A 14,609-nucleotide genomic window follows, 5' to 3' on the forward strand; every position below is an offset into this window, starting at 1 on the left:
GCTTTTACCCGTGGAAAGAAGCCCCCGAAGGCTGCCGGGTGGGTCAGCCGTGAGAAAGCCCATCGGCCCTCTTCCTTGGGCTCCCCCCCCCCCCCCCCGCTGTCATCCTTTCCGCTCAGAAAGAGAGGCGACACACTAAGAAATGTGGCTGAAAAATACCAGAATTTATTAGAAGGGCTGAAGTACATCGTGTCTCCAAATATAGACTATTACTGCGAGCCACTGAAATGGATTACACAGCTATGGAATTCCTTTAAATACATCTGTCCACAATTCTGGTCAAAGAAGCACACAACCACGGGTGGATGGTTTGGGTCTGGCCTTTTACCAAAGTGGGGAGGATGCTCAGGCTTCCACCTCCGAGCATCCCTGGACCACAAGAGCAGAGATTCCCAAGGCAGGAAGGGAGGGGTGGCCACACTGGATTAGCCGCTGGCTGTTCTCAGATCACGGCCCCATCTAAGTGGGCAGAGGGTGGATGCCTCCAGGTCCAGGATCAATTACCTTCTGGGATGTTTTGTCTTTGTCTTTTGTTGTGGAGGTCCACGTGGTTGCCAAGCAATCTCCGGCCCTGTTGTTAGCACAGCACAAGCACGCGCAAAGGCCATGATGGCTGGGGATGCCTAGGAAGGCTCGGTGGTCTTGCAGGGTTCCCCTCGCAGCCGAACAGGGAAGGCACCTGTCGTCCCACATCTTCTCTGCCAAAGCCCTCCTCCTGCCCAGCAAACCAGACATTTCCCTTCCCTCCCTTTCGGCATTGCCAAGAACAACCTACACTGTCCCTCCAGGCGCCCCCCCACCTCCTAGCCCCCACCTCAGTGCAACAGAGGAGGCTTTGCACTCTGCAGCCTATGGGCTCAATAGGTGCTCCAAACTGGGCAAATCCTTTAGAGTACACAGTTGCAGAGACTTTTCATTCCATGCAACTTGCAAAATATTGATGCGTGAAAGGAAGGGCAGAAGGAATATGAGGGAAATCCAGCAAGCCTGAGAACAGACGGCTAAGGGAAATTATATATATATATAATGAAGGATGTAAAGTAGGCCAGGAAGGAAAGGGCCCCCTGCTTCCTGAGGGAACAGGCCCCATTCCCTGGGGGAATCGGTGGGAGGAGCCCTTCTTCCCGCTGAAGCATCACCCAGAAGACGGCAATGCTTGGCGAGTTCTCCAGACCATTCAGAGAAAGCACACCGAGAAGGGGAAGCGCTGCTGAGGAGAGGAGCTAACCGAGGGTGGCCAGGAGGAGGAGGGGGAGCTGAGACCTTCCCTTGGCCAATTCTCAGGGGGCCTCCTTGGCCAGCTGCTCCCCTGCGATTGCAGCTCCCGCGAGTCAAGAACCTTAACTCCAGGGGCCGTGCTTGGCTCCCCCTGGTGGTCAGGAGGCCTTCTTGGCCTCCTTTCAACATTCCGGTCCTTCCTTCTCAGCATACACGCAAGGCCTCTGCCAATTTCACCTCTCCTTGACACATTGCATCTTTTTTAAGTAACAAAGATTAAATCATGACGGGTATTCACAGTGCTTTATTCTCTTTACCAGGCCCACCCAACTTCCCTGCCATTGGGATCCCAGCCGCTCGCTCTGCGGCCCCCAGAGGGGCCAACAGGGCATCTTGGACAGATAAGACATAAGCTCATTCATCAGCCGGGGCGCAGGAGGGTCACACGCTGGCGGCCTCTTAGTGCTTCTTGTAGCGGTTCTTTGGGGTTTCCCCGCAGCCGGTTGTGTCGCAGGAGAGGGGGCCGGGCTTCCTCCCCAGGCCGATGCTTCCGAGCAGGTCAGGCAGCTCGCGGGTGATGGCCCTCTCGATCTTCTCCAGGAAGCAGCCCCCCATGTAGGAGCACTGCTGTGCGAGCAGCTTGAAGCTGTGGATGGGGTTCACCCCAAAGAAGTCCTTGTAGGCCTCGCGGTTGGGCAGGTCGAACTTGCTGACGTTGGTCTTGGCCAGGATGGACTTGAAGATGAAGAACTTGTCTGGATCCTCCAGGATGTCCCTGAAGACCAGCTCCCCGTCGCTGAAGAAGGTCATTTTGTCCTTGTAGGTCTGCAAGTAGCGATCGACCAGGAGTGCGTGGATGCGAACCCGGATGGCGTGTTGGCGGATGAAGGCGATCTTGTTTTCCAGCCGGTTCTCAATCACCTGGTTGAGGTCTTCCAGAAGGGAGATCTCCTCCTTGGAGAAGAGGTCGCGGTGGGTCTCGGCTTGGTACTCCATGGGCCAAAAGGAGCTGACGTAAACCCGGGGGGGCTCAGTAACGTTAATGAGGGGGGCCAGGCTCCAGAACAAGGCGCCGTACACCCGCATGAGCTCCTGAGTAGCCAGGCTGTCCGCCTTGTTCAGGATGATCCTGATCTGGGACTCCCGGCCCTTCAGCTGGCGGAAAAGCATCTCCAGTTCCAGTCCCACGTCCAGTTTGGTCGGGTCAAATACCACGAAGATGAGATCGGCTCGATCGATGAACCATTGGCAGACGTCATTGAACGGGTAGCCTGCAAGAGAAGACGAAGAGGGGGGGGGCTTTGTGACCTTTGAGAGGAGGAGGAGGAGGAGGAGCCGAGGGCCACCCAGCTGTGACTCCCTATCACGGGGGCCGCGCAGCAAAGGGCCCTGTCTCTGAGCGATTATCTGCTGGATGCAAGAAGGAGCATTTGCAAGGGGAAAATGTTTGTTATTCCAGTGAGCTTTGAAACGCTTTGAACATTAGGATGCTCAGGGATACAAGGCTGGCCGTTGTTTAACACCGGGAGCCGCTAAGAGCATCATTCTGGAGCTTTCGGTCTCTTCCGTTTGCTCTCTTCTAAACTGGTCCTAACCCCGAAAGGGCCCTAAAGGCCAATTAGTGGCTCGCTTCCATTTCCAGGCGCCCCACACCCGGCTCCCTCTACCAACTTGTGGGGTTCTGAGCACGGAGGAGCATCACCTGCTTGGCCCCACTTGGTGCTTTCTCTGTGTAAATAAAGCACCTGTTCCAAAATCTGAATGTTTTGCTTTGGGTGCTTTTTCTATTAACGATTTGCATCCTTTTTTCCATTCGGTTCCCTTCCTTTAAGTAATATTGAACACGGATACAAATGACTCCGGCAACGGTTGGGATGGAATCAATTTGTACAACCAACTGCTTCAGTCTGGCCCTGAGTGAGTTTCTAACCACCTTTTCAAAGGTGGACCGAGATGGCTTTATGTCAAGGGTAACATACGGGTGGCAGCCAAAATGGCCGCCAGAATAAACCATCCCTCCCAAGATCTGGAAATAGAACTCCACCTCGCTCCTGCTGCTTCCGGTTTTCAATGATACCGGGGGTGTCCACAAAGGTGACCCTCTCCAAGAGCTTATGAGGGATCTCGATTCCGATCAGCTTCTCCAGAAAGTTCTGCCCAAACTTCTCGAGGGGGGAGAACGAGCGGGCGCTGTCTGCAGCCATGACAATGCCTTCGATGGTCTTGACTTTAGCACCATGCATTATGACGGTGAACTCGGAGGTGGTGGGTTCAGCCCCTGTCCGTGGAGAAAGGGAAGCCGGGTGCAGGTCAGCTACAGCCCCAGATGCTCCTTTGGAGGCCGCTGCCTTGCCAGCAGGCGCTCTAAGGAAACCCCCCCTCCCCCTTTCAAAACAGGCCAGGTTTGCCACTCCAAAAACCCAGTTGACCTTCTAGAACTCTCTTAGTCTATTAGGCCCATTGTGAGTTTTGTTTTCTAGGCCGTCCTCACAGCTTAAGAGCTAACCATCGTCACATGCTTCATTTTCTGCCGGCTTCCCATAAACCCAGCATGATTTGTGGCTTGCAGACCCAGGCTGGTGCCTGAGAGCTGCGGGGGGTGGAGGGGGGAGAGAAAGGAGGAACGGGTTGTATAGAGACCACTTCAGTTCTCTGTACTCCTGTCAGAGTTTCTGGGGCTGCCACGAATTTCCCCACAGCCAAGAAAAACTGGAAACCAAACATTCTGGCTAGTTAATTCAGTCTGCAACTGGGGGAACCTTCTCGACCCAGAGCCGGTTCAGGAAATAGCAGTAGCAATAGCAGTAGACTTATATACCGCTTCATAGGGCTTTCAGCCCTCTCTAAGCGGTTTACAGAGTCAGCATATTGCCCCCAACAACAATCCGGGTCCTCATTTTACCCACCTCGGAAGGATGGAAGGCTGAGTCAACCCTGAGCCGGTGGGATTAGAACCGCTGAACTGCTGATCTAGCAGTAGCTTGCAGTGCTGCATTTAACCACTGCGCCACCTTGGAAAAACGTGGCCCGAGGGGTGGCAGGGAAGAAGGGCTACTCCTGCTGCAATGAAGGGGCTCCGGGACAGAAAGTTCGGAGTCTCTTGTGGGTCCGTCTGCCGCTAGGGGAGAGGGAGGAAACCAAGTGCCGGCACCTCACCCCTCGCCCTAAGCGCCAAGGCAAGGGCCTTTTTGGCCAGAAGCTGAAGGGAGAGGAGGCTCAGCCAGCGCAGCAGGGGGAGAGCTGGGGCTGAGGGCTTCAAACACGACGGGCAGCTGGCTGGCAAAGGGAAGGGTGCTCCCCGCTGTCACCCAGCGTGCGTCTCCTTCCTGGACCCTCTGCTACTCTAGGCAGAAGACCAGCAGGGCCTCCGGTTACCTGTGTAGAGCTGATGTGGCGTGGCGTCCAGCCCCAGAAGGTAGTTGATCATGGTGGACTTGCCAACGCTCCAGGGTCCCAAGAAGAGCACCATGGGCTTGGAAGTAATCTCTCCGTCTGCAGAGGGAAGGGAAGAGCAGCGGTTTGGAGCAGAGCAGGGCGGCTCTTCAGCCCTGAAAGTCAGCCGTGTTTGCCTGCAGGGGCATCGCTTCACTAGCCGCCCGCCAGCTGTCCTTGCCCTCCCCGGGGGGGGGCAACTATTCCAGGGAGGGTGAAGGCGCCACAAGAGCAACTCTGAGGGAAGGTGGGGAAGGCAGGGCGGGCTGGGGGCTCCCCACGGACAGAGACCATCCATCAGCTCTGTGGGAAGCACCTGCCAAGCCTGGGCTGTGGGTGAAACAGCAGCCCCTCTCCACCCCACAACGCCCGGACGCTGGAGACCCCCCCCCAGCCCATGAACCTCCAGCAGAGGGAGGCTGGCCAGAGGGGCCCAGCCCCCCCTGGATCCTCTGAGCAAGTCATTTGCTTTGGCTGCCGGTAGCGCATCTTCCTCAGGACGGCAGAGCAGCTGAGACTTGGAAAGGGTTGGGGCACTTCTGTCCCTCCCCAGGGAAAGCCCCCCCCCCTGTGCCGCATTTACTCTGCTGCCTTCCAGAAAGGGAAACTGGTGCGCCTGACGCTCCGTTTCTGCATTATGACAAAATCCAGTTAGAGGCTTCCAAAGTGTGCTGCAGAATCCTCCCACAGACGCCAGGGAAGAGGGCGGCTGCTCCTTTGCCCAGGAAGGGCCGAGGTTGGAGCAGCCCGGGGGCCTTGGCAGCCATGCCGTCCTCGAGCCACTGACATGCCCCCTCCAGGCTTTCCTTCTCCCAAGCTCCCCGTTGCTGCCACAAGAAACAAGATTGGGGGCTCCCTACCCCTGCCTTCCCCGGCTGCCAAGGAGAGGCAAGGGTGGCCCACGTCCTCCTCCACCAGAACAAGCAGGAAGGTGGCTGAGCGCGGGGAGGGGGAGCAGGAGGAGGGTGCCCTTTCCTGGGTCCAGGGAACGGGGGCCTGGCGGGACTGGCTGACAGGACAGGCAGCTCTACCCACCTGTGGCTGAAGAGCCCAGGGTGCGTCCAGGGTAAGCTGTGGGGCAGGAGAGGGGGGTTGGGGGAGAGAAAAAGGAGTGTGAGTTGGGGAGGGCGGGAGGGGGGGAGGGTTAGTCTGGGGCAGGAAAGAACGAAAGCAGAGCTGGAGCTTCCAGGAAGGGGCCCAGCTGCCCTCCCGGAAGCCCCCGGGGTTAGAGGTCATGCTGCAAGAAGCCGTGTCCTCCCCACACGGAGATCAGCTGGAACCTCTCCCCCCCCTTTGGGAAGCATGAAGTGGAGGCGCCCCCAGTCCCAGAGCACCTGCAGCCCTTGCAACAGGGCCCGGGGGGGGGGGACAGAAGCCGGGGGGGGGGAGCCACACAGCTTGGCTTCCAAAGTTCCTTCGCACTGGCCTCCAGCCCTGGGGACCGTGGCCCGAGCAGTGCTGGCAAGACAGGGCAGCGGGCACCGACTCCAAAGGACACACCGGCTTTGGGAGGGCGACCCCTCTGGGTCAGTCTGGGACCACCCCCCCGGCCATGGGGAGACTTCAGCAGGCAAAGGACGCCTGCAGGATTGCAGAAACACAAGGAGCCTTGAGGAAGAGGGAAACTCCACGGGGAGGGCAGCCTTTCAATCCTCCAAGTGTGGAGTTCTGTGTGTAGGAGAGCCAGAGAGAGGCCAGGGCCTTATGGAGGAAGCAGCGAAAAACCCCAGGATGCAACGACCCATGTGGCAATGCAGCACCCCCCACCCCCACCCCTGTGCAGTCCTCATCCAGAGCCCCCCCCCCGCTTTTCCCTAAAACCTCTCCTTGCTCAGCTTCCTATGCTGAGTCTGCCCCCTCCTCCCCTCCTCCCCCCCCCCCAACACCACCTCTGGCAGCCAGACCCTTGCAGGCAGCACAACAGCAGCCAAGCCCCCAGCCCACCTGCCTTACCCGTAATTTCATGCTGCCGAAGCTCATTGTACTTGTAGGACTGCTCCAAGGGCTTGATGGAGGAGTGGTAGATTTTCCTCAGCCGCTGCAGGATGGCTGCAAGAAAGAGGCCAGGCAGAAAGTCAGCCCAGCCAGCTGCTCTAGGGGCTCCTGGGGCCTGCCATGCGGGGAGCCAAGGCTGCACTTGTGCCCGGACCCCTTGGCAGCCCCTCCACCACGCCTTGGGGCCTTTCCGCTCTGCAGGAGGGAGTCCAGCCTCACAGAGGGGCCGTTGAGGGGCTGGGAGGAGCTGTAAGGGAGCAGGAGGAGAGCTGCCACCTGGGGGCAAAACCTTTGGTCCGGGCTGCTTAAGGGCAAAGCCTCGGCATGGCTTTCCTTGCAAGGGAAAAGATTAGCGGGCAAAGGTGGCAAGGGCACGCAGGCTGGAAACCAGGGGGCTGTCTACGGGCATGCAACGTAAACGTTTGTATAGCTCCCTCCCTCATCTGGGTGGATCTAACGCGGGTGGATGGCAGGCTGAAAGTGGCATAAATAGTCAAGTGACTCCCTTGGGGCAACAGCTGCAACTGACTCAAAAGGGCGCCTGTGTTATCGTGAGCCTTGGTCACAGAGTGGTTGGAGTGCAGAATTGCAGGAGGATTCTGCCCACTGCCAGGAGTTTAATCCCGGTCGGTTCAGGGTTGACTGGGCCTTCCATCTTTCCGGGGTCAGTAAAATGAGGGCCCGGATGGTTGGGGGCAAGAGGCCGACTCTTTAAGCCACCCCGAGAGGGCTGCGAAGCCCCTTGGAGCAGTAGATGAGTGCTAGAGCTCTGCACTGCCTTTTGGGGAGGCTTTGCGGGGGGGGGGCCCTGGACACGCGTGGAGCCCTGCTGCTACCTGAGTAGTCTTCTGCGGGTTTCTCTTCCTTCAGCTTCAGGGTGCTCTCAATGTGGGACCGGTCCCTCTGCGCGTTCTCCAGCTCCTCCGCTGAAAGAGCAAAGCAGAGGCCTCAGCCCACAAGCAGCACTCAGGGCCAAATGCCCCAAGGAAACAAGAGGCCTTTTCCTTCACAGCTGAGTACAGAGATTTTTCTTGTCTGGAAAAAGCGCCTTGTTTTCTCCCCGATTTCCACAAAAGGCCCAGCCAGGGAGCAAAATGATGGGCCAAGCTAGGAAGGACACCTGTCACCGCTCGAAAGAGGAGCCAGAAAGGTTTCCGTGGCTTGAGCAGCCGGGAGGGGAGGGGGAGGCAGAGGGCAGGCCTTTCAGAAGGGCCCCCAAAGCAGGACAGGTTGCCCTGGGCCTCCAAGCCCCAACTAGTGGGTGGGGGGGGGCACCTGGCCCATTGTTTTGAGTCAGTCCAGACAAGGACGCCCATATCTCCCTCCAGGAAGCCTCGCCTGGCTGCCCAGCTTTTCTCGCCAAGAGCCTCGGGGGAGCCCCGCCCAGGGAGGTTCTACTGTGACCACTGGGTGCGTCTCCCAGGGCAGCTTCTCCACAGACGGCTGCCTCCAGCTGCCTAACCGGCCACGGCCACAATCTGGAGACACGCTGGCCTCAGCTGCCCAAAGAGACGGAGCAGGAAGGAGAGGCCTTCCTTCCTTCCGACTTCCCACCCTCTTCCCACTCGGGATTGCTGGCCTCACCTCCGCCCAGCGCTAACCTCTCCCTCCCAGGAACCCCTCCTGACAGCCCCCCCCCCAAGGACGGGCTGCCTTGCGTCCTGCTTTAGCCGAAGCCACCAGTGGACAGAATCAGGGGCTGCTTCCTCTGGGCAAGGCAGACGCCCCTGGGAAGGAACTGCACAGCTCAAAGGGGGGAACTCAGCCGCCTGGATCATCCTTCTTAGCCTCCAAACTGCCGCGGGGTTTCTCCTGGGAACCTGCCTGCCCGGAGAGCTTTGTGCCGTTTTGCTGCTTGGGACTAAAAAGAGCAACCAACGGGAAGAGGCCTCCTTCGCCTGGCCTTGCAATCCCACCCCGCAGAAAGAGCCCCTCTAGCCCAGGATCGGAAGGAGTTGGGGACACGCCTGGTTTCCCGAGAGCCAAGAAGGGTCAGGCGTCACGGACTTTGACTCCAGCCGAGGAGAGAAATCGGAACCAGAGGATCCTGGCATGGAAGGGGCTGTGGGTGTCCTTTCCAGAGCAGATTCCCCTCCAAGGACAGACAGCCATCCGCCCAGATCCAAGGACACCCTGCCTTCTAGGACCAAGTTCCCCCGGGGACTCAGGAATCAGGTCCCAAGCGAGACCTGGCAGGCTTTGCAACCCTGAGCTGAAAGAGCACCAAGCCAGACGAAAGGAATAGGGAGGGGGGTGGACAAGGCGGGGGGGGGGTGCACTGCAGAAGCTGCCTTGGGAGTCCAGGTCAAGCCCCCCCCCCCAAGTGCCCCCCTTGGCCTTAGAAGGTTTAGCCTAGAAAGAGGAGTGAATGGCCGAGGCAGCTTTTCTGCCCATCCCGCGAGCCTGAATTCCCCCGCCTTCCTTGTTGGAATGCCAAAGAGGACGAAGGCAGCTGGCACAGGGCACAAAGGGCACGGCCAAGAAGATGAGTCTCCTGGCCAAAAAAGCTTGGTCTCTGCTGGGGGTGGCTGTGTGGCACCTCCACTTCCTCTCCCTGCAGGGTATCCCCCTTGGCAGATGGCCCGTTCTGCTGCCGCTCCACACAGGCCACCTTCTGGGCTGCCCCCTCCGGAAAGAGAGCCTGGAAGGTCCTCTCTTCCTTGGACTCTGCCTCCTTCTCCCCTTCCCCTTGGCAGCCCCTCTACCTGGCCCTCCCACCCGACCTCTGCCTCCGCAGCATCTGGGGGCAGATACCACCTCTGGGCCGCTTTCTCTCTGCCGGAGGAGGAACCTTCCCTTCAGAAGCTGCTGCGCCTTCTGCCCCACTGCCATTTGGCTGCCCTTGGCCAAAGCCCCGTCCTTCCATGGGAAGCTGGGTGGCAGCTCCGGCTTCATCCACTGCAGCTCTTCCTCTGCCATCCGGCTCTTCTGGACTCCCTGCCAGGTCCTCCGTAGCTCCTTCCCCTGCTGGGTGGGCACTTGCTGCCTCCTCCGGCTCTCCCGGTTCACGCAAATCCCGCAGAACAGCCCTGAGCGTCTCCCTGGGTTCCTCTCTTGGCGAAGGGTTGCCCAAGTGCCCTTCCAGAGTTTCATCCACCTCAGGGGAATCGGTGAGGTTATCATCCAGCTGTACCCCCAAAGGGCGGAGAGGATCCTGAGACGCCTCTTGGTTTCGTCCTGGGAGAAGACCGTGGGCCTCTTCCTCAAAAGGACTCTCCGTCTTTCGTGGAGCCTTTTCTTCACCCCGCGACCCTTCCACCCTTCGTGCGGAAACCTCCTCCGGCTCCCCCGAGCTGCTTCCGCCTCCTTCGTGACCAGCCGTCCCCTCTTCTTGGCCAGGGACCTCCCCTCGCTCAGCCGCGCGTGCTCCGTCCTCCTCCAAGGGGCCCCTTTCTGCGCTGTCCACGTTGGGGCCTGCACTGGTGGATCCCTCACCCCGAGGCTCCTCCTGGCCGCCTGAGAACGGAGGGAGAGGGATTCCATTGAGCAGCCTCTGCTTCTTCACTAGACTTGGGTCTCCCGGCAACAAGCCACCCTCAGCCAAGTTGGCAAAGTCTTCTGCGCCCTCCAGGGCAGAAACTTGCAGTTCTAGATAGTTAGAAGATCATCAGTCAGTTTCACCTGTGCCCCAAATTGCAAATGTGCTTCTGTATAAAAACGGAACTGGACTTTGAGGCTCTTCTAAATCCAATCCTGACCAGCAGATTTAGGATCTCGCTTGCCTGGCCTGGTCCTAGCTGCTAACTGTGTGCCAACAGTTTTGCCAGGTTGGACTGGAGAACAGACGTTGCCCTTAACCCCCCTCCCAACCAGCACCGCGGCTGTCCCTTTCGGTCTAGCAAGACAGGCGGGGGGACAGGGGGAGCATCCCCGAGGGTCTTTTCAGGGGTCTTAGTCCCCTTGAGGCCATCCCTCTGGGGTCTGGCCAGGAAGTACACTGCCATCTTTCCCCACCCAACTGCCTTCCTGTCTTCTACTAAAAATCCGAGCAGAATAAAAAGGGGAACCGCAGGGACGTCGAGGAGAGCTTTGCCCCTGCAGATCCGCAGTTAAGAAATCCCAGCCATCTGAAGACTAGCAGGGCTGGCACAGGCTGAAGACCAGCCGTCTTGGCAAAGCCCTGTCCCTGCCATGCAAACAGAGAAGGCAGCTCTGGAATGATCTCCCCCCTCCCCTCGGGGCACCGGGGGCGGAATCTTTCTTCTCAAGTGTCGGGGCTGCTCGAGAACCCCCCCCCTCCTGATTGCGGCACCCTTTGCCCACTCGCAGAAGCCAGGATCCAGGGCAGGAGGAGCCTCCTTGTGGATCAGGAAGGCAAAACTGGCGGAATCTACAAGAGAGAGATGCCAAGGGAGCCTCCTCCTCCTCCTCCGTTGCTCCTGGAAAAGGGGATCCCCAAAGGAGATGCCAACTGCCTGAGTGGCACCCGAGATGTTGCTGTCAGCGCTGCTTCGTGGGCTCCAAGCCAGGCCTTCCAGCTGAAGAGGGGCTGGCTGGTCGCCCAGGAGAGGCGCTCCCATGCCGTCCCTGGGCTTCCGACCGTCCCTGGCCTTTAGCAGAGGAAACCAGGCAGGGACTCCCTTTCTGATGGTTCCGACCGCTGCATCTTGAGGCAAAGTCTCCCCCCCACCACACCTGACCCTCAGGTAGACAGCCAGGTCCTACCTGCAAGGAGCCCCACCCGCTGCCTGAGGACCCAGAGAGGAAGGGCCTGACACCCAGGAGTCCCTGAAGGGCATTAAAAAGGGGCCCAGCAGGAGAAGGGGAGGGGTGCTCGGTCCTCTTGTTCGGGGCTCCCTGGGAGGAAAAGATCCCGCTGGGGGTGGGGGCTTCGCTGCCTTGAAGAAAGTGGGGCACTTGGGGCTTTTTTGGCTTCTCCGTCTCCCAATGGGACCCCCTCCGCTTTCTCTGGCTGGGCAACCTCCGGAGGAGCTTCTCCTGAGCGGGGCCTGGTCCTTCCTCCGCTCCGCTGCCCTTGTGCCAAAAGGCCAGGCAGGGCCTCTGGTCACCCAGCGGAGAAGCCCAAAGCGCTGCAGGAGGCGGCTGAAGGGCAGGGAGGCACCCCCGGGGCTTATGCAAGCAACCTGCCAGCTGATCTGCAGACGCCCAGGAGGGAGAGCCACAGAGTGGCAAAGGGGCCGAAGGAGTGGAGCTCAGCACCAGCAGCTTCCTCCTTGCGCTAAAAATATCCCCCCAGCCCTGGAGGGCAGGGGGGAAAGTTGCTCTTGGGTGAAGCCCAGAGCCAAGAAACTCCCCCCCCCCCTGGCTGACAGGCGGCACAAAGAAACATTTGCAGGCCTGGCAGGCTGAAAGGAGCCTCAAGGCTGACTCTGAGGGGGCAGAGCCTGCCCCTCGCCCTGTCTTTCCTAGGGGTTGGGCCGAGGGAGCCACGCTTTCCTGGGAGAGGCAGGGGGCTTCCTGCTGGTGGGTGGGAGGGCTCCCGTCCCTGAACTGAGTGGGGCGTCATTCCCCAAGTACCCTGGACGGTGGGGGAGAACTACATCTGCCCCAGAAACCCCCAGTGACGAGGGACGGGTGCTCTGGCCCACTACAGCAGCCGGCCCTTGTCTGCAGGCCACGCGGGGCTTAGAAGAGGCGGCAGGTGAGGGCAACCAGTTCTGCAGACACAAAGCCAAGAGCCTGACCCGAGGAGGGATCCAGGCTGCCCCCACTGCCCTGGGAAGGCTAAGGAAGGCGCCGGCTGGGAGCTGGGGAGGGCAAGGCTGGCCCTGCCAGTCCAAGCAGCGTCCGGCCTGCTCAGGCTGAGGGCCACAGCGGCCTCACTTTCGCCAGCTTTTAGGCGCCAGTCGCGGGACGCACCCAGAGGGAGAGGCAGCTCCAACCAGGGCTGTGCAAATCGCGGGGGGGGGGGAGGCCAAGCAACCTGAGCTGGAGGGGGGGGGAGTAGCTGGATGGGAGGGGTCTGGCGCCATGATGGGGGATCCTTCGGACCTTTCCCTCGAGCAGCCCTCGCCCCCACGGGACCCTCCCTCAGCTGAGCCCCCGGGACCCGGGAAGGAGGGGGCGCCAGTCTCCCGCTGGCTCCGGCAGCCCCGCCAGCCCGTCTCAAGGGAGCCCTCTGGCGGCCGGATTGAGAAGAGCTGGACGGGCGCTCCAGAGAAGCGTCGTTCCGGTTTCCTTTTACGACTCCGGAGAAAAAAGCGAGACGCGCCTGTTTTTCTGCCCTTCGGCCGAGGAGACAAAGGGGCCAGTTCCGCGCCCCCCCCCCGCGTGCCTGTTCTGGGTGGGTGCGCGAGAGGAAGCGGTGAGCGAAGCCCCCAGAGCGGCTGTTGTGGGAAGCCAGAAGCGCTGCCCCATCTCCACACACGGCCCCGGGCGGGCCCTGCCGGCTGCGGCTCCGATGGTTTGGAGCCCTTTCGGAACTGCTTTAGGGCATCCGGAGCCCAGCAGGGTCTCTCGCAAGTGGCCGGGCTGAGCGAGGGCCTGTACGGAGGGGACCCAGCCTCCTGCCCCCCACCCACCCCAGAACTCCGGGGGGAGCTTCCTGCTTTGCAGCCACCCCCCCCCCAGCAGACGCCAACCAGAGGAAACACACAGCTGGTGAGACAGCGGAGGAAAGCGCCCCCCACCCCGCCCCCGAAATTGGGTCAGCGCAGCAGGGGCGACGGAAGCCCTCCATACTCCGCCTGGAGCTGCTGAAGAGAGCCAGGCGGGAAGTGGCTGCTCAGCAAGTCCTTGGGAGGCCCAGCAGCCTTTCCCATGAATTCACTCAGAGACACAACACTTTCCTCTGGTCCTCCCCAGGCGCAGGCCTGGCCCTGGCATTAGCCCAGTTCTGAGACGGAGTCCTGAGCTGAAGCCCTGTGACCAACCCACTCAATGCATCCCCAAAACGAGCTTCCAGGTCACAGAATGCCTCCCCCCCCCAAGAATCATGCTAGATCTGCACTGCTCCGATGGGACAAGGAAGGGCCCCTGGTCCAGGTAGAGCCCACCCGTGGTTACCATGTGCCCCATCCAGGGTGAGGAGAGACTCCCCCTCCGCCTTGCCCCTTCTGGCGGCATCCACTGTAGAAGCTGGGAAATGAGGCCAAGCCCCCTCGTCCCCCAGACCCGCAGGGGCGTCCTGCTGCTGGGAGGGAAGGAAGGAGAGGGGAGGGGGAGGAAAGCAGCCCCCAGCCCTGCTTGTCCATCTCCCTTTTGTTCTGGGGATGATACAATATGGCCTTAAAAGGCTACAGCTGGTCCAGAGAGCCTGTGACAGTTTGAGCAGGCAGCAGCTGAGCTGATGAGGGCAATGGGGAAGGCAGGAGGGGCTCCAGAGGCTGCAGGGCTCCAGTTACACGCCTGTTTCCATACTTAGCTCTGGGAGGCAGCTGGGAGGCAGCGCCCAGCCAGCAGCACCAAATTAACTCAAGGGCACCCAAGGGGAAGGTGTCGGATGCCACATAGTTCTGCCCAGGGGCCCCGAGCAGGCAGCGGAAAACCCCAGTGGGAGGGGCAACCCTGGGGCCCTTAAGACACGGGGGATCCCTGGGGTAATAGGTCTCCAAGCACAGAGGAGAGGAGCGGGGTGCTCCCAGCACGGCTCCTACAGATCTCATAGCCCAGCCGCTCTTCCTCTGGCTCCCCTCGGTCCCACGGTGGCCCCCTCCTTCCGCCTCAAGGCTGCCACCCCCCCGCCCGGTTGCCTGCCACAGGCCTGGCATGTTGACCCTCCCCGTGGGAAGTTCTGGGCCTTCGGAAACAAGGGGCCCTACCTGCCGCCCTGAAGAGCACAACTGGTGCCAGGCAGAAACAGAAGAGCCTCAGCGCTGCCATGCTGGCTGCCAGGAGCCTTCTCCCCTTCCTCCGCGCTATTTATACCAGGGAAGGCTCCGGAGAAGCAGGTGGCCGTTTGGCCGCAGGGCCCACGCAGGCGATGGTGCCGGTGCTGGACTACTGGAGGCCCCTCCCCAGCCGGCCTCTTCACCAACCTCCGTCAGTCCCCACTCAGAGGCAGC

At 60.4% G+C, this 14,609-nt stretch overlaps 1 protein-coding gene across 6 annotated transcripts; it reads right to left on the reverse strand.

The window, feature by feature from the left end:
• Positions 1-1,502: 1,502 nt before the first annotated feature.
• SRL (sarcalumenin) lies at positions 1,503-14,546 on the reverse strand. Of its 6 annotated transcripts, none has more exons than XM_087729193.1 (8): positions 14,367-14,546; positions 9,403-10,233; positions 7,479-7,571; positions 6,604-6,699; positions 5,686-5,721; positions 4,594-4,710; positions 3,263-3,496; positions 1,503-2,489 (listed from the first exon to the last, which is right to left on the reverse strand). In XM_087729193.1, exons 1-8 carry the CDS (start codon positions 14,425-14,427, stop codon positions 1,678-1,680), a joined length of 2,280 nt encoding a protein of 759 aa, XP_087585319.1. In that variant the 5' UTR covers positions 14,428-14,546; the 3' UTR covers positions 1,503-1,677. The 6 variants fall into 6 exon arrangements, with proteins under 6 accessions (XP_087585319.1, XP_087585320.1, XP_087585322.1 ...); XM_087729194.1 differs by having other exon boundaries at positions 7,482-7,571; positions 14,367-14,545; XM_087729196.1 differs by lacking the exon at positions 5,686-5,721.
• Between the last annotated feature and the right edge of the window lie 63 nt (positions 14,547-14,609).

This window comes from Thamnophis sirtalis, unplaced genomic scaffold (assembly GCF_051295495.1).
Source record: "Thamnophis sirtalis isolate CommonGarterSnake01/CBP01778 unplaced genomic scaffold, rThaSir2_p1.2 scaffold_14, whole genome shotgun sequence".
Lineage (NCBI taxonomy): Eukaryota > Metazoa > Chordata > Lepidosauria > Squamata > Natricidae > Thamnophis > Thamnophis sirtalis.